General features: G+C 37.0%; 1 protein-coding gene across 4 annotated transcripts in view; it reads right to left on the bottom strand.

Moving 5' to 3' along the window:
- Positions 1–23,301, bottom strand: part of RAP1GDS1 (Rap1 GTPase-GDP dissociation stimulator 1) — a 208,989-nt gene extending 185,688 nt beyond the window's left edge. For 3 of the 4 annotated variants that reach the window (XM_031941854.1, XM_031941858.1, XM_031941859.1), the window contains exon 1: positions 22,830–23,300. In XM_031941854.1, coding sequence (XP_031797714.1) covers positions 22,830–22,833 — 4 coding nt within the window. In that variant the 5' untranslated portion in view covers positions 22,834–23,300. Of the gene's footprint in view, positions 1–22,829 lie in introns of all 4 variants that reach the window. The other variant, XM_031941855.1, reaches the window with a different exon arrangement.
- Between the last annotated feature and the right edge of the window lie 4,209 nt (positions 23,302–27,510).

The following is a 27,510-nucleotide window of genomic DNA, read 5'->3' as shown; positions in this document are numbered from 1 at the left end:
AAACTAGTCGCAATGCAAATTGAAAAATACTAAGTAAATTTTCCCTCTGACAGTACTGTAAAAAGTAGGTAAAAGTCAGAAATCTGATGCCAGAGGCAGCAGATCCTTTAAAGAACTAACTAATAATATTTTCTTGAAACTAAGAATAAATTAGACCTAACCAGGGTTTGGGTTGGGCTTTGTTTTGTTTTCATTTTTTAATAGAATCAATGAATTTGACTATATTTTTAATTTCTGGAAAAAACTCATATTTTATTTGATTATAAAAGATATTGCCTTATGATGATGAACCTTTTTCTTTTTGGGTAAAAGGCAAATATTTTTCATGATGGATTGTTTTTAAAGGAGATTATTAACAAGAATCCACTAATTCCTTTTAAAAACCTTAGATCACTGGGAAATAGTTTGGCATCATTGAAACAGTTGGAAGCTGAAGAAGAATTCTATTTTTCTGTCATTACAAAATATCTGAGGTGATTCAAAGCAATTCCAAAAGACTTGTGATGGAGAGTGCCATGCACATCCAGAGAGAGAACAATGGATCCTGAATATGGTTCAAAGCATAATATTTTCACTTTTTTGTTAATGCTGTTGGTTTTTTCTTTCTCATGTTTTTTCCCCTTTGATCTGATTTTGTTTGTGTACCAAGACAAATATGGAAACATGTTTAGAAGAATTTCATGTCTTAACCTGTATCTGATTGCTTACTGTCTTTTGGGGAGCAGAGGGAGAAAAAATTTGGAACACAAAGTTTTGAAAAGCTGAATGTTGAAAACTATCTTTGCTTGTATTCAAAAATATAAAATGCTATGAAAAACATCTTTAAATTATGCAGTCAATTTTTTTTTCTTTTGTGAGGCAACTGGGTTTAAGTGACTTGCTCAGGGTCACACAGCTAGGAAGTATTAAGTGTCTGAGACAGGATTTGAACTCAGATCCTCCTGACTCCGGGACCAGTCCTCTATTCTCTGCATCATCTAGCTGCTGCCCCCAATTTTAAAAAACTATTTCAATACTGCAAAACTCTGCATTTTTACCTTTTATCTCTTTGCTGAAAATTTGCAAATTTCTAGAACTTAGTATAAGCTCTTCAAGTGTTTCTATAGAAGGAAATCTCTTTATTAAAAATGTGTCTTCATGTTTGACCTCTATCATATTGCTTGCTATCTAAAAGGGGAAGGGAAAGGGAAGGAAGAAAAATCTGGAACACAAGGTGTTGGAATCTTTACAAAGTGTTAAGTCATTGGAGTTGATAGAGACAATAATTATCTGATTTGGCATGGTGCAATATGATTGATTTGATCTTAGAAAGAGATATTTTGGGCCAGAACTTGAAACAAGGTACTAAGTACAACTGATGGAAACAATGCTTGTGTTCACACCTTTAGAGAGCTCATAAGTATCTAAGTACTCAATGGAGTTCACACATTTGGGAGATTTCAGGGATTAGTATGAGATATCCGAATTCACACCTCTCTTAGGGCCAGAGAGCACTCTGGGAGATAACCCAGAATCCCTCTCTGTCCAGAAGGCAGAGTTAACCTTTGGGAGATCATATATATACAGGAAGCTCTTAGAGTTCGAGAGAGTTTTCTTGGGAGTTTTTCTTGGGAGCATTCCCAGGAGTCGGAGAGGAGTATCTTCAAGGCAAGAGATTCATTGCATCTTCCAACTTGGTGCTGGCTGGAGGCTGAAGAAAGCAGAGGCAGAAGCCAAGGACAAAACTGCAAGACCTCTTGGAACCAAGCAGAGAGATGGGCCTCTGAGCTAACCAGACTATATTGAAGGACACAATAAAAGTTCAGATCTTTTATCACCTGGCTGTGTTTTGGAGAAAGAACACCAACAACAAGGTTTTGTAAAAATGTTGAAAACTATCTTTGCATGTATTTGGACAAATAAAATAATACTAAAAATAAAATTTAAATTTTTGCCTTAAGTATATGTTACGAATTCTATGAGCAATTTCCAACATGCACCAAGACATTTCTTCAAAAAATAATCCAGTATACCAATAATCTAGTTTTTTTCATAATTAACCAACATTGCATGATCTAGAAAATACCACTATTTTATAGAATAACAACAACTTTCCCCTGCCTCCACAATTCGTTTGGTTAGTTGTTACATTTTCTAACTCTATTGCCTAACAGAAAGAATTTTGGGGGAAGGTAAAAAAGTATATGAGATTTGAAATATCACCATATTTAATTGCTATCAAATGGGAATTTGGTTTTCCTTTTCAGAACTTACCTATTTAAATTTACTACCTCTCAATTCAGATTCTTAAATGAAGAATTAAATGTAAAATCCTTTAACCCTCCTTCAGAAAGTACTAGACAGCTTCTCAAATTAATTTGTCATATATATCCACATATCATGGTGTGTATTGGTTTATATTTAGAAAAATTAGTTAGCTTTTCTATTGTGTACCTAAGTAGGCCTCTCACTTGAATCCAGACATGAGCTCTTATTTTATTGAACGTTACATTTACATGACAGTTAAATTAAATTTAATTACCATCTCTATGCTGATGATTCTCAAATAGACCTCTTCTTTCCTACCTTCTTTGCTGACTTCCAATCTTCTGTCTCCAATTATCTTTCAGTCAGCTTACAATGGACATCCAGCAGACACCTTAAACTCAACCAAACAAAACCCTTTTCCCCAACTATCCTACTAAAATCAAGGGCAACACAATTCTCCCAGTCCCTCAGACTCACAACCTATGGATCCAAATTATTGCCAAGATCTGCCAATTTCACCTTTGCAACCTCTCATGAATACCTCTCCACTTCTCTCTTCTAACACTGTCATCATTTTTATGCAGACCCAAATCATTTCATGTCTTGATTTATATAGGCTGCCAATGGGTCTGCTTGCCTCAAGTTTCCTCTACACCAATCAATCATTCATTCAGCCTTTAGGTAAAGTGATTTACCTAAAAATCCAAGTCTAGCCATGTCAACCCCCTACACGGCAAACTCTCATGGCTCATTATTGCCTCCATAATCAAATAGAAAATTCTCTGCTTGAAATTCAAAGTCCTTCATAGCCTAAACTCTTTCTAGCTTCTTGCAGTCTGTCTTTCATTTTTGAAGAGGACCAATTACATCATGGGGAGGTAGACTAATTTGCATGTGAACTGCATGTAAGTAAAGCAGTTGCACAAAGTCATCAGTCAGCCTCTCTCTCCCAGAATCCCAGAAGTCCAGTGGCAAGACAAAATCAGGATGACCATCAATGACCCAGGAGACTATAAATAACCAATGGATGACCAAGCTCTAATCACTTCAGTGTCTGCTTCAGCCACTTTTGTGGCCATTGAAATAAATTGTTTTCATCTGCCCATTTCACTGGAGAAAGTTTTTACATGCTTTGGATGCTGGCTCATCAGTTACCCTCAACCTCATTTAATCCAGTCTACTTCTTCTTAGATCTTATTACTTAATACATATCATTTGATCCGATGACACTGGCTTTTTGGTTGTTCCGTGAACAAAACATTCCATTCTTCAATTCTGGACATTTTTTCCTAACTATCCCTCAATGCCATGAAATGCTCCCTCTCTTCTACTCCAACTATTAGCTTTCTTTAAGTCCCAAGTAAAATCCCATTTGCTTCAAGAAGCCTTCTTTAACCCCTTTTAATTGCAGTAAAATAATAATCTTCCCCCTCCGTTAATTATTTCCTATTTATCCTGCATATAGCTTGTCTATACATATTTATTTGCTTGCTGTTTTGCCCTAACCCATCATAAGGCTTTTGTCTCTTAATTATACCACTAATACATAGTACATAGGGTGCTTCACAGATATCAACTACTTGAAACCTCATCTCTGCCACTTACATTAGTGATTTTGGGCAAGTCATTTTTACCTCTTTAGACCTCAGTTTTCTCATCACCCTTCCAGCTCCTACCCCATGGTCTCTCAAATCCTTCAGCTACTCCTTTTTTTTTTTTTTTTTTTTTGTCACTCTATACTCTTTTCTTAATAAAACTAGACTTTAAGCCATATTGTTTCTGAAATTGTGTGAGGATTTCTGAACTGCTACTGAAACTCCCTTCTTATGTTATTATTGTTGCTGTTGCTACTAAGAATAAGAATTTCCACTAAGGGAAATAAAAAACTTTCTGCAAGATATTGACTTATAGGATGAAAAACCTGTTTTAATATCAAATGCCCTTTGTCAAGTGAACTTTAATTTCAAGTCATATTGAACTGGAAGTCAGAGAATTTTACAGCATTCTCTGAAATGGAGGGAAAGGAAAATTCCTTTTGAGATAAATCATAAGAAATTCATCTTATTTTTTTATTGAAGTGTTAATTTTGTTTTTAATTGTAAGACTATATTTTTAACATTGAAAAATAAAATCTTGTGGTTTATGGCTTACAAAGTGCTTTCAAAAATAGCTCCAACCCTAATGGTTCCCATAATCTCTCATTTGAGCTGTTGTCTCCTTGTCTCAAGTTTGTCAACTTCAAAGGATACTTTACTTTTGCCAAAAGGATTTTTCTAAAGTGTGGGAATGTGTCATTTCCCTTTCTTCTCTTCCCTCTCCCAATAAACTCCATGAGCTTCCTTTCACCTCAAGATGAAACATAAAGTTTCTCTTTTTTGGCTTTTAAAACTCCTTATGACTGGTTCTATCCTGCCTTCTCTATCTCGTTATATTTTATTCCCCTAAATGCACTCTAAAAAGTAGCATGGTAAAATGGATAGGGCATCTACCTGGAGTCTTTAAGATTTGGTTTGATTCCAGACTGGTTATATGACCCTGAGACACTTATGAATGGGATAAACTGAGTGAAGACTTCTCATAAGAATGTGGCCTCAACCTATGCCCTAACTGTGACTTGAGACTTTGCAATAACAAGTTGTGCTACAGCTAAAAATTGGAGGTATCTGATTGTCTTAGATAAACTTACATTCCCCGTTCCCCCTCCCCACCTCTTCATTAGTACCTAATCCAATAAAGAGTGCATCACTAACTTATATTCTTTGTTTCTGGGATAGATATTTACTCTAAGTGTAAATTAGAACTCCTCAGCCAGTCTATATCAGAGGTCAAACTTGAATCCAGGTTTTAAACTCAAAACCCAGCTCTCTATCTACTAGGTCATAATCCCTCATAGTCCAGACTAATTGGTCTCTTCTTTGTTCCTTGAACATTCTCTTTGACTTTGACTATTCCTCCTACCCAGAAGACAGAAGGGGTCAGATTTTGAGAGCTTGAAAAGCCAAAGATAAAAGTTCTATTTGATCATAGTTGTGAGGGAACTATTGTAACAAGAAAAGCAACTCATAAAGTGTTGGCCTGGAGTCAGGGAAGGTAAGTACAAATCTGATCACAGACCCTGACTAGCTATACCACTCATTTTGCAAACCTTAAAGCAGTTTAGATACTAGGTATTATTGTTATTATTAAGAACCCACCCATGTAGGTTGTTAGTTATTTTTTCTTCCTTTAAAAGTTTTTATACTGTCCTCAAAACTTAATTGGCTCAGAGGACTAAGGCTCTAGCCATTAACGAAGCTTCTCGGCTCCGAGCAAGAGACAAGAACTGGGGCTCTTCCCTCATTTTTAACCACATCCCAGCATCATAACTAACAATGGTACTGGAAAGCTACTCTCCAGCCAGTGTTGCTGGATATAGCGCTTTTGAATCAATGTTCTATTCTGCCCTGAAGGTCCTTCCCTGCAATGACTAGTAAATTTCCTTTTCTCAAGTTCAATGATGGTTTGATAGCTATCAGCTTGATAGCTTTCTTATTATTTTTTCTTAGGAAAGTATTGTATTTATTATCAAATATCCATCAAGGACCAAAGATTTCCTCGGAGTTGCCTGTGGCTTAGAGTGATTTAGTGACTTTTCTAGGGTCACACAGCAAGTACTTGTCAGAATTTGAAATCAAGTGCTCTGTCTCATTTCACTGATTCTGAACCTGACCAACCAAATCACACCTACATTAGAACAGAGAGACCCAGCCACAACAAGCTTAAAGAAAGGATGAACTCTCTGAGAAGTAGAGAAGAAGCATGAATTTGGGTCCTATCTATATTTTACTCTGGCAACTGTGTGAGAAATGGGTTGGAATGGGGAAAGGCAGGGAAAATAAAGAGGAGTTTAATTTAATAGTCCAAACAAGAGAGGACAAAGAAAGGCCTAAATGAAAATGGTGACTGTGTGAGTGAATGGGAAAATGACAGATGAGAGGGAAAGTGATAACAGCTAACATTTATATAGCACTTAATGTATATCAAACACCTGCCAGGTTTTGCACTTCATAATTATTATTTCATGATTCTTATAAACAACCCAGGAAAGTAGATGCTATTATTATGCCCATTTTACAAATGAAGAAAATAAAGCAAATCGAGTTTAAGTGACTTGTCCAAGTAAAACAGCCAGTAAAGATCTTTAGTCACTTGTCAACTTAGATATTCATGACTCCTTGGAGGCAGAAGATTACTCAGTGGATGGAGCATGAGCCTGGAATCAGAAAGACTAAATTTACATCAGAACTGACTTACTAGCTTTTTCATCCTGAGCAAGGCACTTAATCTCAGTCTCCCTTAGAGGCACTTGGGAGTGGAAAGAACACTGAGCAACAATGGTTGGATGAACTGCAGCATATAAATAAAATGAAACATTATTGTGTAGTAAAAATGATAATCATGATAAATTTAGAAAAACATAGTGTTGTGATATGGGAGCCACCTATTAGTGGCTGCTGAAGTCTAACTCAGACCTGTAGAATGGATCTCCTCATGTGAGAGAATGATGATGATAACAAGGAGACTCAGAGGCAGTTGCTGTTCTCTGACCTCCCTACTGAGAGGCAGTTGCATTCTCTAACCTCTCTCCTCTTCCCTCTTGCCTCCAATTTATTTCATGCCCAATCCACAAGGAACATCTGTGAAGACTGCTTTGCAACTTCTTCAAGTATATGATTCACAGCTGTGGAGGCTCTCGGAGAAATGATCTATCTCTTCACCTAGGCATGATCCTTAATAACACAGAAAGACTTGAACTAACTGTATTCTGAGTGAAATGTGCAGAAATAAAAGAACAATATACACAGGGACTACAATAATGTAAATAAACAATTACAAATGGAAAGGGCCTATCTAAATAAGTGAAACACACTTCACTGCTCTCTAAATCAGGTTGTCTTTATGGTTTTCTCTTGTTTTACTTATATTTTTTTGTTAAAGAGGAAACCATTCAGAAATGAAAATAATATAAATAAAAGTTTTTAAAAATAGAAATAAGGGGATTTATTTATGAAGCAAAAGATCGTTGGTATTAGGAAGCCCTTAGTTAGCATTAACTAAAACCAAACATCAACAATCTGGGAGGTCCTTTTGCAGGCTTCTCAAATGCAGGTCCCATGTCCTCCAGCTCTTAGGCTACAAAACTACTGCCATTAACTATGTTTTCCATTCTGAAAAAAATCTCCTATCATCTCTAAATGTCAAAATGTACAGATGCCTAGACATCGACAAATCTTAGATCCTTCTCTGACTTTATATATGGTACAAACAATGGCACACATTTACTAATTTTTTAAAATATTAATTCTATATTTAAAAAACAATCTTCTTAGCTTAAATCGTGCTCCATCTTTCCTAGTACTTACTTTTTGAGCATTTTTTCCATCACAGCAACCACCCACATACCCCACTTCTATTCCTTTCCATTACAGAGATTTTTGTGGGGGTTTTATTCCAGTTTCAATAATTTTTAACTTTCTTAGTTCTATTACATCTCTCCCTATATCATTCTTCATCCCAGTGTATAAAACCCACTCCTGTCTTAACATTTGCCAGACAACTGGAGGAATCCAGAGGCTGAGAAGAAGAAAAGTACATAGGTGATACCATCTATAATGCAAGAAAATTCCCTCCAATTTTGTTCCCACTTTGTAAAATATTTTTAATAAGCAAACTGCACCTCGCATAGTCAATCCTCTTTTCCACTCTTACAATGTTCTGGTTCTTTGTCAATGATTAAGTTCACAATAAAATATATGCATTTTGAAAAGTCCCCTCCTGTTAAATAAAGTGAGTAGAACCAAGAGAACATTGTACAACAGCAACAATAAGATTATGTAATGATCAACTGGCTCTTTTCAAAAGCAAGGTGATTCAGGCCAGTTCCAATGATCTTGTGATAGAGCCATCTGCATCCAGAGAGAAGACTGTAGTGAATGTTTCAAACTTCTGTTTTGCTTTTTTTTCCATTTTGCTCAAAATACACAGAGATTACAGTTTTGACAAAAGTCCAAGTCATTTATGTTATGTCATTAATTACTTGACATAATAATTTATATAGAAGCACAAGGATCTTCATCACCAATACAAATATCAATACAAATAACATAATACATTATAAGTTGTTTCTAAAGCCAGAATTGATTGACTAATCTTTACTTTTGCACCAATATCCATTTAAACTGAGATCTATGACCCAGGAGAATAATATAGAGGTACCCAAACTTCTTGTGTTCAAATGTGTCTTCTCCTTTGAGCAGGGATGGGGAAACTTTTTTCTGCCAAAGGGTAATTTGGATATTTATAACATCACTTGAGGGCCATATTAAATTATCAATTTAGAGAATTCAAGTAGTGGGAGGTTATACCTAGCTTTCAGCTCATCATCAACTGCAGCTGCCTTACTAAATCATTTCTCTGGCCTATACTGTGTGTCACCCCTGCTCTAGAGCATAGGACAGATGTTCCTCTCCCACAGCAATTCACCAATTTAAGAGTTTTCACACCTGTTGATAAGGTAAGCTAACATGCTGCACTGAATATAAATGTCAGGTCTGGAATTAGGAAGACATCTTCCTGAGTTCTAATCCAGCCTAAGAAACTAGGAGTGTGACAATAAGCAAGTCATTTAACCCTGTTTGCCTCATTTCTTCACCTGTAAAATGAGTGGAGATAGAAATGGCAAACCACTCCGGTATCTTTGCCAAGAAAAACCCAGATGGAGTCAAGAAGAGTTCCACACAACTGAAAAACAACTTAACAACAGTTGCTAATAAAGTTCTTGTTCATTTTCTGCTACTGGAAAACCAAAAGGAGCAAATGGAAACAATAACAGGAAATAATAATTGTGCTCTTGGTGACAGTGTCTACCCCCAATGGCCATCATCAAACTAGCCTTTCAGGGTTATTCCAGTAGAATTTAAACAAAACAAGCAAGTTTTTAAACATTTCAGCTATTCTTCTTTCCATTATCTGATTTCCTCTTTCACTTGGGATATTCAAGAATTCTTGTTTCCCCTATTCTAGACATTATACTCCACTCCAGTCACCAGAGCCAGCTTGCTAGGAAATTCAGTTGCTATACTACTGTTGAGAGAGGATCACCTTTTCTCTGGATGTTTGGATAGAAATTAAGAATATTTGTGTTATTGAAACATACATTATTGAAAATTCTATTCTAAATAAAGAATTTCATATGTAGGTTAAAGGACAACAGTGGTAGAAAAGAAGTATGAGACAAAAAGCCTGTTTCCTAACCACAGCATTTATAATTTTAAGCAGAGCCAAACTAAATAGCAACTTTTTTTCCCTCAAGAAGTTCACATAAAACAAAGTTAAATACCATGGTCAACTGCTTCTATCATTAAAAGCAAACTGAAACAAGATCTGTTATCCTAGGAAGGTACCGCCATTCATGATTCTTGGCTTCCTTTTTATTAGTCTCTGCTTTACCACCAAAGACTAATTGATCCATATGATCATTTACCTTGGCAGGTAAAATCCATTTAATGAGCAAAAACCCAACAACGACAAAAATCATAAGAACTTTAGGGTTCATTAACATCCATCTAAGGTGAAAGTCAAATTTTAACTATTTCAATTTATGCCTAACGTAGGCCATTGTTGCTAATGTGCCTAATCTTCTGCTATTGGAAGATGTATATAGAAAACACTGACCTGCATCCTAAGTCCAATTACCACTGCCAGGTTAAAGTGTGGCTCTTCAAAGCTATCTGCTAACCTGATTCTATAGCAAGAAAAACCAATGTTTCCTTCTAGTTCAAACCTTGTATCTTTCTTTTCTAATAAGTATTACACGATAAATATTTTTTATGCAATTTATCAAGCACAAATCAAGGAGACTGAACAACTTAATTTCCACTTGTTTTTCCTATCTACAAAAGTGGGCCAGTGCTATTTTCTGGCTTAAGAGGATAAAAAAGTATTATAAACAAAACAAATGTGCATTCATCAATTAATCTGGATTTTCAGTTAGACATAACAGCAGTAGATGGGTTAGAATAGAGATGGGTTGGGTGTTGTAGCTGTTTCAGACCCAAAGACATACACAAATAAGCCTCCTGGGAGCCACCACAAAGCAGTTACAGCAAATTTCCCCAAGGAACTCTTAGAAAGGAATCCTATAAACAGTCATTTTGGACTATATTTTCCAAGTACAGAAGGGATATATTGACCCTTCTCCTAAAAGAAAAAACCCATAATGGAAGGGAGGGAATCTAAATGAGTATTCCTTACTATAGCATCCTTCATACAAACTATCACCCAGAATTTTGGCAATCATTAGAATGTAATCTGCACCAAAGATTTAACAAAATAACCAAAAAGAATTTACCATACTAAGTCCCAAAGACATTAAAAAAAAAAATGGAATAATTTGAACCATTTTTTGAAACATTATGATTTCTGGTAAAGTAACAAAACTATATTCCAAATAACATACTGCCACATTTTCCAAAATGTTCAAGGAAATCCTGCATACAACATTCTTGTTTAACAGTAAATCTATAGATCTAGAATCTGTTTGATGTTGAATTACAAAGCAATAACATATGAATTTACCATCTATATTTTTTGGCTATAGATTAGTAGGGAAAGCTTGGAATATTGCTGACTTAATAATATAAGGATCACCCTTAGAATTAGAAAATATTAGAAAAAACATCATTCTCTGAAATGAATATTAATCAGAATCAACAAAAAAAAGGACAAGATTAGCCATCTCCAGATAGAAAGGAGATGGCAAATATTCTTTAAAATGCCTAATGATGCCTCTCTAACAAAACAATAATTTCAATCTTAAATTTTGACTTAAGATTATACAAATTCACAGTACTACCATGAGTGCATTAACCACTTGTCTGTCAACAACCTTTCTAGCATTGACTAGTCCCTTTCTCGTAGTGAAAGAAGCACAGAGTCCTAAAAGAAAGACAGGAAGCATCATGTGCAGGCAAGTTAACCCACTACAATCTCCCTTCAGACTCTGATACAGATAATTCAGAATGCTGAACCCCAAAACCTTGGGAATAGCATAGCTTCCAACCCAGTGAGTACAGTCATCATTCTGGGAAACAATCCCTGTGGAGATACATTCTGGCAACTGTTCCTGTAGGTGATATAGCCACAACTGCTGAAAATTCATGGAGCTTTTCCATCTAACCTGCAGCTGAAATCTTCCACATGTGTTGTCTCCCCTGTTGGAATATGAAGTCTGTTGCACACAGTAAGCACTTAATGAATACTTCATTCATTATTTGTCACCTTTGTCAACCTGCTGCTTGTGAGGTGAAAATTCAAAGTGGTTTTGGTTTACATTTCTCTTATTATTAATGATTTGGAGTATTCTTTCAGAGTTGCGTTTTAAAAGTAGGTTTTTATTGGTAATTTTTGTTTTTTACACCATTCATGTTTCCCAATGTAGCCTTCCTCTCACTCACTCCCAAACAAGTCTTTATAATAAACAATAAAAAAAGAATCGGGTAAAATTAACCAATACACCAAAAAATCTGACACATGCTGCTACTTCACAATTTAAAGAAGGAAGTGTCTTCTCATATCTCTTTTTGGGGCTGAATTTGGTCATTATAATTTCACAGCATTCAGTTAAAATCATTATATTACTGTTGTTTTTATAGTCTACATTGTTTTTATTGCATACATTGGTTTTGGCATACATACTTATCTTGGGTTTGCTACCCTCATTTTGCATCTCTTCATTCTTAAGTCTTCCCATCCTTCTTTACACTTACATGTTAAGATCTCCATCAATAGATAGCCCTCAATTCCAATAGACTTGTGAGGGAAAATGCCATTCATATCCAAAGAGAAAACTAGGAAGACTGAATGTGGATCAAAATATAGTTATTTTCACCTTTTGTGTTGTTGTTTATTGCTTTTTCTTTTCCTTTTGATCTGAATTTTTTTTTTTGCTCAGCATGACAAATATAGAAATATGTTTAGAAGAATTACATACAAACCATATATATGACTTTTTTGAGGGTGTTAGTTTAGAGTGGAATCTCTAGATAAAAAATTATGGCTTAGCTATCTTTTCCCTTTCTCATTCTTTTTTTTTTTTTGATCCGATTTTTCTTTTGAAACGTGATGAATATGGAAATATGTTTAGAAGAATTGCACATGTTTAACTTATATCCGATTACTTGCTATATAGGGAGAGGGAGAGAGAATAGAGAAAAATTTGGAACTCAAGGTTTTGCAAAAATGAATATTGAAAACTATCTTTGCAATATTTGGGAAAATAAGATACTAAAAAAAATTAAATTTAAAAAACAAAAACAAAGTAATAGGAAGATTCTGTGATAACCAACTATAATGGACTTAGCTCTCCTCTGTAATGTGATCTATAACAATTTTAATAGACGTAGGATGGAAAATGCCATCCATATTCAGAGACTCCAAGCAGATCAAAGCATGCTATTTTCACTTTGGTTTTTTTCTCTTGATTTTTGTTTTACAACTAATATGGAAGTATGTTTTAAATGATTGTACACATACCGCCTATATCGGATTGCTCTACAGCCAGCCAGTCATACCTTTACAAAAAAGAAATCTTCCACTCTACCATATCTGGTAAGTAAGCCATCCAGTCTCTGCTTGCAGAACTCCAATGGAGGGCACTGGCCATTTTGCAATCGTTCCTTGTTAGCAAGTGGTTCTTGACATCAAACCTCTTGGCAATTCCACAATGCTCCAATTTCTACTTTCTGGAGCCAAACAGTACAAATCTGATTCCTTCTCTACACAATAGTCTTTCAAATACTTGCAGAGGGTGATGTCTCCTTTGAATCATTTCTTCTTCAAGTCAGCAATTCCCTTCAAGTCACTTGCAGATGACATGGACTTAAGATCCTACAACCTCTTCTTGACATTACCTATGTTCATTTTAAATTGTGGCATGCAGAAATGAAAACATAAAGTATAATCTCTAGGACATCTAGAGATTTCTCCTTGTTCCCAGAAGTAATGTAGCTCAAGACTGAATTGGCTTTTTTTGGCTACTACAACGTACTGCTGACTCAAATAGGTTTTCAACAAGCTATAACTTCAAGACCTCATCCAGAAAAATGACTGTCTAATCAGGTCTCTCCCTCTGAGGTTTCACTTACATGGTTAGTTGTGTGTGTGTGTGTGTGTGTGTGTGTGTGTGTGTGTGTGTTTTAATCCAATGTAAGACTTCATATTAATTTCCTACTTAGTTTCATCTCCTTAAATTCAACCTACTGAACAATCTCTAAAAAAAACTTTTGTATCCTATCACCTAGTGTTTCTAACCCTACCAGTCTGATGTCCTGTCACCTACATTTTTATACAAATCATTAAAAAAAAATGTGTAAGCCCAGGATAGAGCGACCCAAGCATAACATCCCTGTTTTAAGAAGGGGATTGAAGAAACTGGAGCAAATATAAGTTAAGTGACCTACTCGGTTTTAAGTGTCTACAGCTATTAAGTATCTGATGCCCCATATACACCAAATATTTGTACCATCTTTTTTATGTTAGCAAAGAATTGAAACAATATAGATGTGCATCAACCTGAGGAATGGCTAAATAAGTTGGAGTAAATTAATGGAATACTACTGTAATGTAAAAAGTGCTGAATTTTATAAGTATAAAAAAAGCATGGGAAGATTTCTATGAACTAATAAAAAATGAAATAAACAGAATCAGAAAACAATATATTCTATGACTATGATAAATAAAAAAATAATTTAAAAAAATTGAAATAATTCCACAAAATTATAATGATCGCAATTGCCTCCTTCTTTAAAAGAATGGAGGATTACAGTTATACAAAAAAACTGTAATTTTTTTGATGAGCTTGTTAGCTTTGCAGAATTTTGTTTCTTTTTTTAAAAATCCTTTATTATAAAGCATGGATCTCTAAAAAGGGTGAGAATGAATTGAAAGATATTAGTTATTTTAAAAAAAAGATGGCAATAAAATTTATTTTAAAAAAATAAAAATATAACCAAGGAAAAATATTGATATTGGAAATTGAAATAAGTTTGTCATGAAATTTGTGTTCCTAATGAAGATTTTTGGTAATATAAATGGTTCTACAGGGAAAGTAGTCTTGTGGCAGCAATACTTTGTAAATGAAAAGAGGGACCTTTCCTGTTATAGGAAACCTGGGGTCAGTAAAACTGTTCTGCAATTCCCCAAGAAGCAATCCAGCCCACTTTCCTCACCCTTTTTCAATTCTGGATCCAGCTCATTATTTATCTTAATTAACTATCCTAGAAATACATTCTGCTGGGCATGTTTTATAAAGAATCCATTTTGATGCTTGTTGAAATCTAGACATTCATATATATGTGTATGTATGACTATACATGTATACACATATGTGTATATGTACATATATACATATATGTATATTATATATATCTTTTTATTTTAAATTTTTATTTTCAGTTCTAAATTCTTTCCTTCACTCCTCCCACCCAAACCATTAAGGCAAAAAAATATGATATCCATTATATATGTATGTGTGTGTGTGTGTGTGTTATATGAAGTCATGAAAAACATGTTTCTTTATTAGCTATGTTCCAAAAGTTATTTAAAATCAAGAAAAATTAAGAAGAAAAAAAAATATGCTTCAGTTTGCACTTTGTGAGTCTATAAGTTCTCTATCGGGAGGTGGATAAAATTTTATATCATAAGTCCTTAAGGAGTCATGGTAGACCATTATATTAATCATAGTTACTATGATTTTCACAATTGATTATCATTACAATAATGCTATTACTGAGTAGACTGTTCTACTGGTTTTGCTCACTTCACTTCACATCAGTTCATATAAATCTTCCCAGATTTTTCAGAACCCATCCCCTTCAGCATTTCTTACAGGTAACTTTATCATAAACAAAAATGTTCAGCCATTTTCCCAATTCATAAGCATCTCTCCTCAGTTTCCAGTGCTTTACCATCATACAAAGAGCTGCTATAAAATCTTGTACTTTTTCCTTTTCCTTTGATCTCCTTGAAATACAATAGTAGCATTATTGCTGTGCCAAAGAATTTATGGCGTTTTGTGCATAGTTCCAAATTGTTCTGCAGAATGGTAGTTCATGGCTCCACCAACAGTGTATTAAGTGTACCTATTTTCCCACATTCCCTCCAGCATTTGTTATTTTTCCTTTTCTATCATCTTAGATAATTTGATAAGTGTGATGTGGTACCCTCTATTATTAGTGATTTAGAATTTTTTAATATGACATTGGTACATTTGGTTTTTTTCCTCTGAACACTGCCTGTTCATGTCCTCTTTCCTATCAATTAGGAACAGCTTTTTGAAAAAATAACAAAATGGGTCAGTTCTCTATACATTTAAGAAATGAGACCTTTATCAGAGAAACTTGCTACAAAAAAATTTCCCAGTTTCTTGATTGATTTATTTATTTATTTTGCTTCTGGTTGCAATGGCTTTGTGCAAAAAAAGTTTAATTATGTCATCAAAATAATCTATTTTACTTCCCATGAAGCTAATACTTGTTTGGTTATGAACCTGTACCCTTATCTATAAATGTGTCAGATAATTTCTTCCATTCTCATCTAATTTGCACATGAGAACACCATTTAAGTTTAAATCATTTATTCATTTTGAGCTTATCTTGAGATTCAGTGTACGATAGGTAACAGACATTCTTAAATGATTTAGCATTTCCTGAATGGATAGACAGATCAAACTCCTCTGAGTACAATTCTCTTCCAGGAAGCTCAATAGTGTCTTGGGCCTAATACATTCTATACACCATCTTTAGCAAAGATTATTCAGAAGACCTCAACATCCACAGGAAAGCTCTAGAGACTGGGAATTTCTACTACAGCAGTACAAACTTCTGATGAGCATAAATCTTCCTGTTTTATGCCTCAAATTATGCTTATTATCAGAGGGATATTGTTACACTTTCCAAAGTATCTTGAGAGACCTTGATATATGGGAGACACTTTGTATTAAAAGAGCATATAAAGCAGTATTTTAAGTTGAACACATTTTTATAATCTATAATAAGCATAATGGGATCTTATACTCTCTACACCCTTAGTTTTAAGATGATAAATATATGATTCTTCAACAATGTTTGTGAAAATAAACTTATTTTCTAATAGCCTCATGAAAGTAGCTTTCAATTTGTGTGTAAAAGACCTATAAAGACTTTCTATAGATGAAGGGCAGGCTTGTAGGCCCAGAAGTTATAATGTTTTTTTAGTCATCTATTTTGGCATCAGTAAGGTCTGATATTTTTTCCACAATCTTTGGTATTTTCTCCTCTTTCAGGTACCTTTTAAAGAAGTCCTCAAAAATCCTTCCAATTGTATCACTTCTAGCACTGTTTTTCTCAATGTATACATGATCTAGGTATACAGTAGGTATAAGGAGTGTTCAAAGAGAACTAGCACCTCTGATATGAAGGCTTGCTGAATCCTTTTTAGGAATGCTCATCCATCTTTGGTGTCTAACTGGCACTCAATTCTCATCTTCGGCCACACTCCAGCAAACTATCTAAAAAAGACAACCTAAACCAGGTTGGAGCCTCAAATTTGTCAGTGAGCTGTAGGGAGATGTCGCTGTGGAGTGCTTAGATCTTGGTCAGACATCAAAGATGGCAAAATCATCCACTGCATCCTGGGCCATCAACAGTCATCTTGACTTTTCTTGCCACTAATGACTCTGCAAGAGAGTAGACAGTTCTGCCTTACTTAAATCCAATTCAAGCATGAGTTAAGACATCCAGTTGATTTCAGAGAGGCCTGGAGAGACTTATATGAACTGATGCTTAAGTGAATAGAACCAGAAGATCATTGTACATAGTAACAAGAAGATAACAAGATAATCAATTCTGATGGATGTGGCTCTTTTCAACAGGGAGGTGATTCAGACCAGTTCCAATGGTCTTGTGATGGGAAGAGCCATCTGCACTGAGAGAGAACTGTGGATATGGATCACAACATAGTTGTTTCACTCCTTTGTTGCTAGCCATCTTGATTTCTTTCTCATTTTTTTTCCTTTTTGATCTGATTTTTCTTGTGTACCATGATAATTGTGGAAATACATATAAGAATTGTACACTTTTAAACATATTGGATTACCTGCCATCTAGGGGAAGGGATAGGGGAAAGGAAGGAAAAAAAAAACCCTAGAACACAAGGTTTTGCAAAAGTGAATATTGAAAATTATATAAATATGTTTTGAAAATACTTTAATTAAAAAGAAAAATCTGGGCTTAAAGAGAATGTGACACACTTCAAGGCTTACAATAGATTGGTTTTGTGTCTTGATTGTTGTTTGAATTTAAAAATTGCCATTCAAAAAAAAAAAAGACATCATCTTGTGATGTTATTGGTCCTCTTCAAAAATGAAGAACATAATCTAATTTGGCTGCTTTTCCTGACTTTTGTTCCCTAATGCTAGTTCTACCTCCTTTGTCACAATAGCAGCTCCCAGTATGTTAGTACCATAACAACTTAGTAGAGAAAAAAGTTGGTTGTAATAGCTGTTGCAAATCGTTTCCATTTTTCTTTTGTTTGTAATCCTCTTTTCATTTTCATCCTTGAATGCCCTTGGGATAATATAGTGGCAAGTTTTCTTTAATTTGGTTTCATTCTCCTTTGCTTTTTTCTTTTTTCTGAGAAATGCTGCTCATAACAGTTCATCAAAATTTTACAGATGAAGTTATTTTATAACCTCATTTTGCTGTTGGCAGCTCTCTCTCTTTGGCAAATCAAATGTTTGTAGACGAAGACATTTTGGAAGTTTTGGGTGGTCTCCCTGTAATATCAATTAATTTATTAACTTCTGGATGAAACTGTTGAGTCAGTGTTGATATCATTTCTGTTGTCCATTTCCCACTTTTAATAGCTTTCCTAAATAATTCAGTATTAGATCTTCATAATTATATTTTTCCTTTTTGTTTATTATAAATTCTCTTAGTTCTGACTAGTCAATGGTCTGACTATGCACAAATAACTGTCATAGTGATAACTTCCACATCTACAATAAATCTATAGGTTTCTGTTGAAATACAGTCAATTTCATTCTCTTTGGTATTATTTGATGCTTGCCATTTTCAGAACCTATCTTTTTTTTTTTTTTTTTTTTAAATAAAACGTTCATGATAATAGAGACAGACGGTTGCTGTATTATCTAAAAGTTTTTGGTCTCCGTCATTTCTTTCTCCTGAACCATACTCTCTCCTATATTTATCCTCCTCTTTATCTTTCTCTTTCATCCTCAAACATCATATGTATGTTGATTTGATTTGGTGGATCTTAATAATTTCTTCCTAGAATCTCTCTACCACTTTCCCTCCCACTTGGAAATCTAAAGCTTGCTAAGCTTAATTTTGAGGCTTGCATAGGCACTTTATATACATCATCTCAACAACTCTCCAATGTAGATATTAGTATTAACCCTGTTTTCTAGATAAGAAAATTGAGACTGAAAGAAGTAAAATGACTTTCCCCAGCATCATACAATAGGTACTGGAAACAAGTCTTCTTGACTCTCACTTCCAGTGCTCTATCCATTACACCACAGGAATCAAACTAGAGGCCAGAAACTTCTGGCAAACCAGACTAAAACGTTATTGGAAAATGTGTAACAAAATAAATAACAACACAGATGATGCTAATTTTTCTGGTTTTCTAAAGTCAGTATTTTGCCTGCATCTATTTCTAGTTGAGTCTGACATCATACTACCTAACAGCCTCATAATTTTTGTTAATATTAGTAAATCTTTCTTGTCCTCAAATAAATCAAATAGTACTCAGTAAGTAAAAACTCAAATTTAGGATTTGTTTCCAAGGGTGGTTCAGATCTTACCCTCCATACCAAACCCCTCTCTCCTCCCAGAAAAATTACACTAGATAACAAAGATGAATTACCAAGCAAATTGCAAGAGATTTTAGAAGCTTGTCTACAGAGATTTAAAAGATGCTAAGTCATTCAATTATTTTCAACAACACATATTCCTGATCACCTGATCCCTCAGCTCCAGGAACTCCCTGGAAACAGAAGATTTACTAAGTGCCTAGACACTTATTCTTCCTATAACTCTATATTGATATAGCTGGGGATGGGCCTTATATAAATCTACCTGTATACTTCATGACAATTAGCAAGAACGTGGGATTAAGAGAGCAAGAATCTTTTTAAAGAGGATTTGATTTAAAGGGAAGAACTCTACCTCAATGTATGATCACTATGACACAGGTAAATGTGATATGGAACAACTACTGAAAAAAGTAATAAACTCATAGAAATGTTGGAGACTGAGATTCCTTTGAAATTATCCCCAAGAAGATCTAATTTGATTTCAATGTTTTTATGAAGAAATCTCAGAATGCATTTATTAAAATGTACTACAACTGGAATGGAATTGTACCACTACTATATATACTTCATACTGGTGGTTGGAGGGGTAGGTATCAGGGTCAAAGAGCTATGGTTGAAATTCATGCTATCAATGCAGATCATCAACTTAACAGTTTCAAAGAGCTGCCTGGGACATATTGGAAGGTTTTGTGATTTGCCCAATATGACAAATCAAGCATATATCAGAGATAGTATTTGAACTCAGGTTTTCCTTACTCTGAGGCTTTTTAATTCAATACCTCATGCTGACTATTTATAATTCATATTGAAGCAAACTTAAATTGAGATCCAGGGAGATTGAGATTGTCTAGGATCATAAAACTAGTAAGAATCAGATCTGAGTCTCAAATGGGTTTCCCGATTCCAGACAGGTAGAGAAATTGATGATTCCTAATATTACAAATATTCCATTTACAAACATCCCAATTGGCTACTCATTCCAAATAAAAGATATGTAGTGTTCAGGTATCAATCAACAAGCCAATAGCTTTTCCATCATCTTCTTCATAGTTGGAGTATCATATAGATGATATTCTCCCCTCCTTTTCTGTTGTCATTCACTACTCACAGCTTAATCTAACCAACAATTTTTTTTTCCATGAAACATCTTGATTAAATTCTGTCCTTTCCCTTTTCCTTCTAGCTTGGATCTAATTGAGGGAGCATTTCAAACCTCTTCTCTTCATTCTGCCCAACAATTCTAATATTATCACTGATACAACAGTAATAGTGATACATTTGTATCAAGAAAAAGAAATAAAGGTTTTGAAATGAAATTAGATGTGAACTCCTAAAAAAAGTCTTTCTTTGTATGTCCAGAGCTTAGTATATTATCTAGCATATAGTAGGTACTTAATAAATACAAGATGCCTAATTGAAATCAGGTATCATTAAAAAAAAAAAAAAAAAAAAAAACAGGGTTCTTAATGTTTCATTCCTTTAAACTGCAGAGAATGTCCTTCAGAATCTCAAATAATTCCAGCTACCTTAGTAATTTCTTTTAATTAAACCTGCCTTTTTTTCAAGCCCTAGAATTCAAGGAAAATTTTTTTTCTAAATAAATTTTTGCTAATGTCTTTTTTAAAAAAATAATATTTTAGTGAACTTGTTTTCTATTACTACCTGTATGACCTTGAGCAAAGCCCTTAAATCTCTCTGGCTCAGTTTCCTCATGGAAGGACTTGGATTAAATTATCTAAGGCCTCTTCAAGCTCTACTTCTATGCATAAAATTTCAACTACATTACAAATTAAGTAGCTTTCTGTAGAATTGTTTGGGAATCTGGCCATCATCTATGGAGAATGATTTTCTAAATTTCAATTAATCAACTTTCAAACAAACTTTTGTTACATTCCTAAATTGGGGATTTCTGAAATTTCACGGGTAAGAAGAGATGTGACATCAAAATTATCATCTTTCTATTAACCACATAGTACAGTCCCTATATTAAAAAAAGAAATTGTCCAACAATTTGTAAAAAATTAGACAAGATTCTATATTTTCATCCTAATCTCAAATCACCTCCTTCCTTCAAGGAGACAAACTTGGCTTGATTGAGGAGTCAGCTTTTATTTAATATTGTAAGCTCTATCAATACCACTCATATTTTGATACTTCCTTGGAGACTTCCCATTTTTGTGCTAACATGGCTAACCTCTCCACTTAGTATAAATTGTAACTGCAGATTATAAAAACTATCCTATGCTCAAACTGGAAGCAAATTACACAGAGCGGATAAGAAAAGGTCAAATTCTAGAGATATACTGTGGCAGAGGCCAACAGAACAGATTAGAAAAGAAGAAAGGAAATTGTTTTGGACAAGTGATTAGAAGCATATCAAGGAACATGGAGAAGATATAGCAAGCATTTTAGTGCAGTGCTTTGAAACAGTGGAAAAGCATGCTGGTTTGGAGTCAGAGGACCTTCTGCCTCTGCCACTGACTGCCACCCATGTGACATTCTGACAAGTCATTTTTTCTCTCTGAGACTCACCTTCCTCTGTAAAATGAATGTTACACATGATAATTTCCAAAGCATTTTACAACTCTCAATCTATGATCCTAGTACACAAAAAACAGGCATTTGAGCTATACCAAGTATTTCATATATACTGCTTTTAACTAAACATGACAGCAGTAATATATTTGTATAAATAAAACGATGTAAAATAAATTGCCTTCCCATGATTTAAAATGATGCCTCAAATGAGCATGACAAGAAACTTTGCGGTATATCTGTATATTATAAAAACTGGAGAAAAAGTAGTCTGCAGATTTGGAAAAGGAAGCTATGAAAAAACAACTAGCATAGGAAAATTCAGAAATAACATACTACTACCTAGTTCGGAACAAAACTAAAGGAACCCATGAAGTGAATCCAGACTAGCCAAGTGCTCCCTGGCAAATACCCACACTCCTCATCCTGTGCAAATGCCAAAGCAGCAGAGATGCTCTGCTCTTGCTACTCCTTCCTCATGGCCTCCTTCAAACAGTTATTTAAGCCTGTGAGAACCTCTTTCCTACTTCTCTTCCTTATAAAAATCACGGATAGGTAGGTATCACTCTCTCAAGTTGTAAACCCCATTACCAATTCTCTACCCATCCCTCCTGAGCCCGACCAAGGCAGTGCCCGCTAATAAGTGAGCAGTGCAAGGATAACTAAAGTTGAAAGAAGTCGCCTTGCTTTTAGCAGAAGCAGGGAGAAGGGAAGGCTGGTGAAGGCAAGGGAAAGCAGGGGAAAGCAAAGAAAGGGAAGGATGGGCAAGGCAAAGCAGGAGACGGCTGAAAAAGGGGAGGAAAGGGCAGGAGAGAAGGCAAGCAAAGCAGAGGAAATCAAGGCAGTGCAGAGATAGGAAAGGCGGAAGGCAAAAAAGGGAATGAACGGATAGGCAAGGCAGCAAAGGAAAGCGAGAAGCCAAGGGAAAGTCAGAGGAAGAGAGAAAGCTGGGGAGGGCAGGCGCGGGGCTGCTAGAGGCGGCCGGGCCGCGGAGGGCCCCCAGAAGCTCTGCAGGCGGGGCTGCGGGCAGCACGGGCAGCGCCCGCCGCGGAAGGCGCAAGGCGAGGGCGGGGCGGGGCGGCGAGCCCAGCAGGAGCATCTCCCCGGCCCGGCTCCGGGCCGCACGACTCACCCATGGCTCCGAGAAGGGCGCGGACTGTGGGCGCGGGCGCGGTCCTGCCTCCCGCGGCTCCTCTCCTCTCCCGAGAGCTCCCCGAAGAGAAGGCGCCGCCGCCGCCGCCGGGGTGGCTGCGGGCAGGCGGGCAGGGCCCCGGCCGGCGAAGCGGGCGATGCGAAGTGGCGCTGGAGCCTCGGCAGAGGCGGAGTTGTGCCGGCCGCTGGAGCGCTCCGCTTGTGACTTGCCACCAAAAAAATAAAAAATCGCCCAACCCTCTCACCCTGCCCTACTCACTGAGCATGCCCGAGAACGAGGGGCCGGAGGTGCTCGAGGGGTTTGGGGGGTTTTTTTTGTTTGTTTTTTTGGGGGGCTTCTGTATGTGTGTGCGTGTGCGCCCGCGCGAGAAGAGCAGGAGGCAGCGGAGCACAGAATCAGGGCGCTTCCTTCTTCCTGGCTTTAGCTACAGCCGTGATGGGGCGGAGTCTGCAGCCAATCTGACTGGGAGGCGGGGGGGGTAGAGGTGGGAGGCGGAGCTAAGGCGGGGCGAAAATATAATCTGCCCCTTCCTTTGACTCGAAGAGTGGGCTGCGAGGGGGGCGGGACGATAAAGATTCGCCCTTTCCACTGGTCTAAAGAGGGGGAAGAAGAGAAGAATGCAAATGAGGGGGCGGGGCGTGGGGTGCAATCCGCTCCTTCCATTAGACAAGGTAAACGCAGGGCGGGGTTCAGAGAACAGTCCATAACTTTCATTGGATAATTTTACTCCTGCTCCTGCCCCACCCTCCCCGCCCCGAAGCGGGCACTTGAGGAGTTTCGGTCCCACCCACCGCAGCTTCCGAGGCGGGCTTCTTTTCAGGAAGAGGCGGGGATGGACAGAATTGACCAGGAGACAGACAGCCCCGAGGCTGGGGGCTGGGGGCTGGGGGAGGGACGCCTCAGAATAAGCTGCTGCAGAGAGCATCCCTTCCCGAGGAAACCTGAGGGTCCCTGTTTTCGGGGCAGCGCGCAGGCTCGTCAGCGTCGGGTTTCGTGGTTTTAACTAAACTGAAACACGGAAAGTGACTTGAAGTTAATAAGCATCATTAAGCATCCACAATGTGCCAGGCACAACGTTAAGGCCCTCGGAGGATTAGAGCCCCATCCTACCCACTGAGGGTAATGACAGGCCGACCGATTGCCTCGTATAGTGTAGTGAGGATGTTCCCTCCCCAGAGCAGGATGGGAAGCGACGGCCCTGAAAAAAAGTGCCCCTAACCCCCCGGGCGTTTGAGGGCCACTGTGACACTCAGATCGACTTCACCGCAACCATCTCCAAATATCCGAGCAGCAGGATTCTACAGGGAAAGACCAAAGCCCAAGAAAATCTTTTATGCAGAGCCACGCCCAACGCCCGATTGCCCCTCCCATCGCCTTCCTAGCTCCACCCACTTCATCCTGTCCCTGCCTGCGCTCCTGCGGGGATGACAGCTTCAGGATTTGCTTTTCTTCCTCCCCTCCCAGCTCTTGAGAAAACCCGGAAAAGGATATTTCCTTCTCTCCCACCCTCCCCGCCCCCCATCCAAAAGTGTCTGATGCGAGGCTGGTTCTCTTCCTGAGCATGCTCCTTAAGCAGGAAAAGGTTTAGGGTCCTATGTAGAAAGCTTTCCTTCTGCTCTGGGACCTGGTCCGGGGGCTGCTGTGTGTAATGATGAGGAAGAGGCTGGAAAGAGCATCTCTTACATTCTTCTTACCTTTCCCTACCTCCTCTGTGATCTAGACTGAAGTCAATCTGAGCCAGGCCATTCTCCAGGGATTGCCGGCCTGCCCAGGAGCCCCCCTTAGTAAAACAGGAAAGGAGGAGGGATGCAGAGTCAGCAACACGCCAGAGCAGCCTTGGCAGAAGTGTGGGGAAAATGCTAAATAGCTGAATCAGATTTTTCTCTTTTTTTCGGCTCTCATTCCTCCAGCCTTATTTTGGTCTTGTTTTCTCTCAAGTTTTGAGGAAGGGGTGACTTGCTCTTTTCTTTAGCCTAGGGTGTAGGCCATATTTCATTCATACGCCTCCCTCACCAAAAAAAGAAGAAAAAAAAAAGAAAGAAAAGAAAAGAAAAAGAGGTTCATAAATAGATCTTTAAAATGAGCCTGATTGATATGGACATGAAATATTGCATATATTGTCAATCTCAGATGAAATACTGGTTGTTTTCGCAAACTGCTTTCCTTTTCTGTTTTTGAATCTGTTTCAAGAATAGCTTCTTGGGTAGGAAAGAGGATATATTCAGAAATAAAGGTAATCTAAAAGCAAAAGATTTTTTAAAAAGTTTAATGATTGTATTATTTGTCCAATAGAATGTAAGACATTTGAAGCAGGGATTGGGTGAGGGGGAGGTGTAGGGGAAGACATTTATTTGTATGTTATATCTTTGTATCCCTGATACAATGTCTTGCTTTTTTAATTGGATCATCAAAGTGATTTGGATCCTTTGGAAGTAATTTTCTAAAGGGAAAATAAACCGGAATCCCAAGGGCAGAAACAATAACAAAATGAAAAAACAGCATAGCAGAATGTATCAAAATGTATTCTATAGGATTTATCCTTTCTGATGCCACAGTAATGGTTGCAGAACTAGGGATTCTTAACATAGCATCCATTATTATACCAGTTTGTTTTTACATTGACATTAAGTCTTTTGTGATTCAAGGTTTCTTGCCTTGCTTCCAGTAGGGTAACTTAGATTGAATATATTAGACCTAAGAATGGTACTCTTCAATGGAGGGACAAATAATCACGTTAGTGGAATGGGAATTTTTCAGGAAGTTCAAATATGGAATGGCAAAAGATGAAAAAATGCCAGACTATCAAAGTATACCATCCTAAGCAGACCTAATGACCACAGTGTGACAACTATTATAGCCAAAGTTCCTTCATCTATTCTTTTCAATCAAAGATCATGAAGTAAAATTTTCTGGTTCTTAAAATAACTATTTTTAGAATTGATGTGGCAGGAGATAGGGAACCATTGAAAAGCTTTTGAGTAGGAGACACATGATGAAAACATTTAAAGAAGATAGATATGCTGTTTACATTCCTACATAAGAGAATGATATTTGTATTTCATAGGAACTTTCTCATTATAGCAGTTAGAAGGAGTATATATAGACAGAGGACACAGGTGTGAGTTGAATATGAAGAGATAATATATAAAAAAATTAAAGGGTGAGAGAGGAATGTATTAGGGAGAAAAGGAAAAGGAGAGGTGGAATGATGTGAATTATCTGCCAAAAAAGAAAAAGTTTTTTACCATGTTAGGTGTAGAGGGTCATAGACAGTGGGGAAACTCTGGGTGAGGTATAAGACCCTTCAGCCTAGAGGGAACCTACTGACAATGTCTGGTTAGGCTCCCCATCTCCCCTAAGGGCTCTCAGCCTTCCTGAGAAGTCAGGGGGTGATGACAACCTATATTGTGATTGAGGCAGAGTGATACCAGGTGGCAAACTGTTGGAATCCTTACAAAGTGTTAAGTCATTAGAATTGATAGCAATAATTATCTAATTTAGCATGGTTCAGTATGATTGATCTGATCCTACAAGGAGATGTTATGGGCCAGAACTTGAAACAAGGTACTAAGTGGACTTTGAGGAGACAATGTTTAAATCTAGTTTAGGATTACATCAATTACAACAAATAATGGTTTCCCAGTGATATAATGATTGGTGTGTACTCAGTGTACAGCATATAAGCAAGAAGTTCTCAGGGCCAGACACAGAAGCCCACTCTCAGAGGCGGAGACAGAGTCATTCCATATTCCATCTTTGTGCTGGCTGGAGACATTTGGAGGGAGCTAGGAACTGAAACTCAAGACTTTGAAGGAGACAATAAAGGAATGGATTTTAACTCCTGGGTGCGTTTGAAGTGATTATTACTTTGAACTGAAACTAAGGCTGCCTCTAAAAACCTCCCCAAGAAACCTTCTCTCCCAGAGAGAACAATCACATTATACAAAAGAAGAGAACATTACAGCAAAATACATACAATAGCGAGTTGTTTATGTGGTCCCATGTGCACAGTATATACTTAGCACATGCCCAGTATTTTTGTTACTTAAGGGTATGAGGGTATAAAAGGGGAAAAGACCTTGTAAAAAATGGATTCCATTTTTCCACCATCCTCAGGAGTGCTTCACTAGGACCATCCTCATCACTTCACTAGGATTCTAGTGTGGGGGCTCTAGAAAGCACAGTATGTTTTGTCACCCCAACTTGGGACGCAACAGGAAGGAAAAGGGGGGAGAAAAGAGGGAGTGAATGAAACCTTACATCCCTTAGAATTGGCTCAAAGAGGAAATAATATACAAGTCCAACTCAGATATAGAAATCTGTCTTACTCTACAAGAAATTAGGAGGGGAAGAACATATGAGAAGGGAGGAGAATGATAGAAGAAAGAGCATATTGAAGGAGGGCATGGTTAAAAGCAAAACATTTGAGGAAGGACAGGGTGAAAGGGAAGAGAATAGAATTTACAGGGGGGAAATACAGTTAGCAATAGCTATGTAAAGAATTTTGAAGTAAGTTTCTCTGATGAAGGCCTCATTTCTCAAATCAGATTTAAAAAAGAGCTATTCCCCAATGATAAATGATCAAAAGATATGAATTATACCCAAAGGGCTATAAAATCATGCATATCCCTTGACCTAACAATATTACCAGTAGGTATGA

This window comes from Sarcophilus harrisii, chromosome 6 (assembly GCF_902635505.1).
Source record: "Sarcophilus harrisii chromosome 6, mSarHar1.11, whole genome shotgun sequence".
NCBI lineage: Eukaryota > Metazoa > Chordata > Mammalia > Dasyuromorphia > Dasyuridae > Sarcophilus > Sarcophilus harrisii.
Note: the sequence above shows the minus strand (reverse complement) of the source record. Positions and strands in the feature narration are given on the sequence as shown.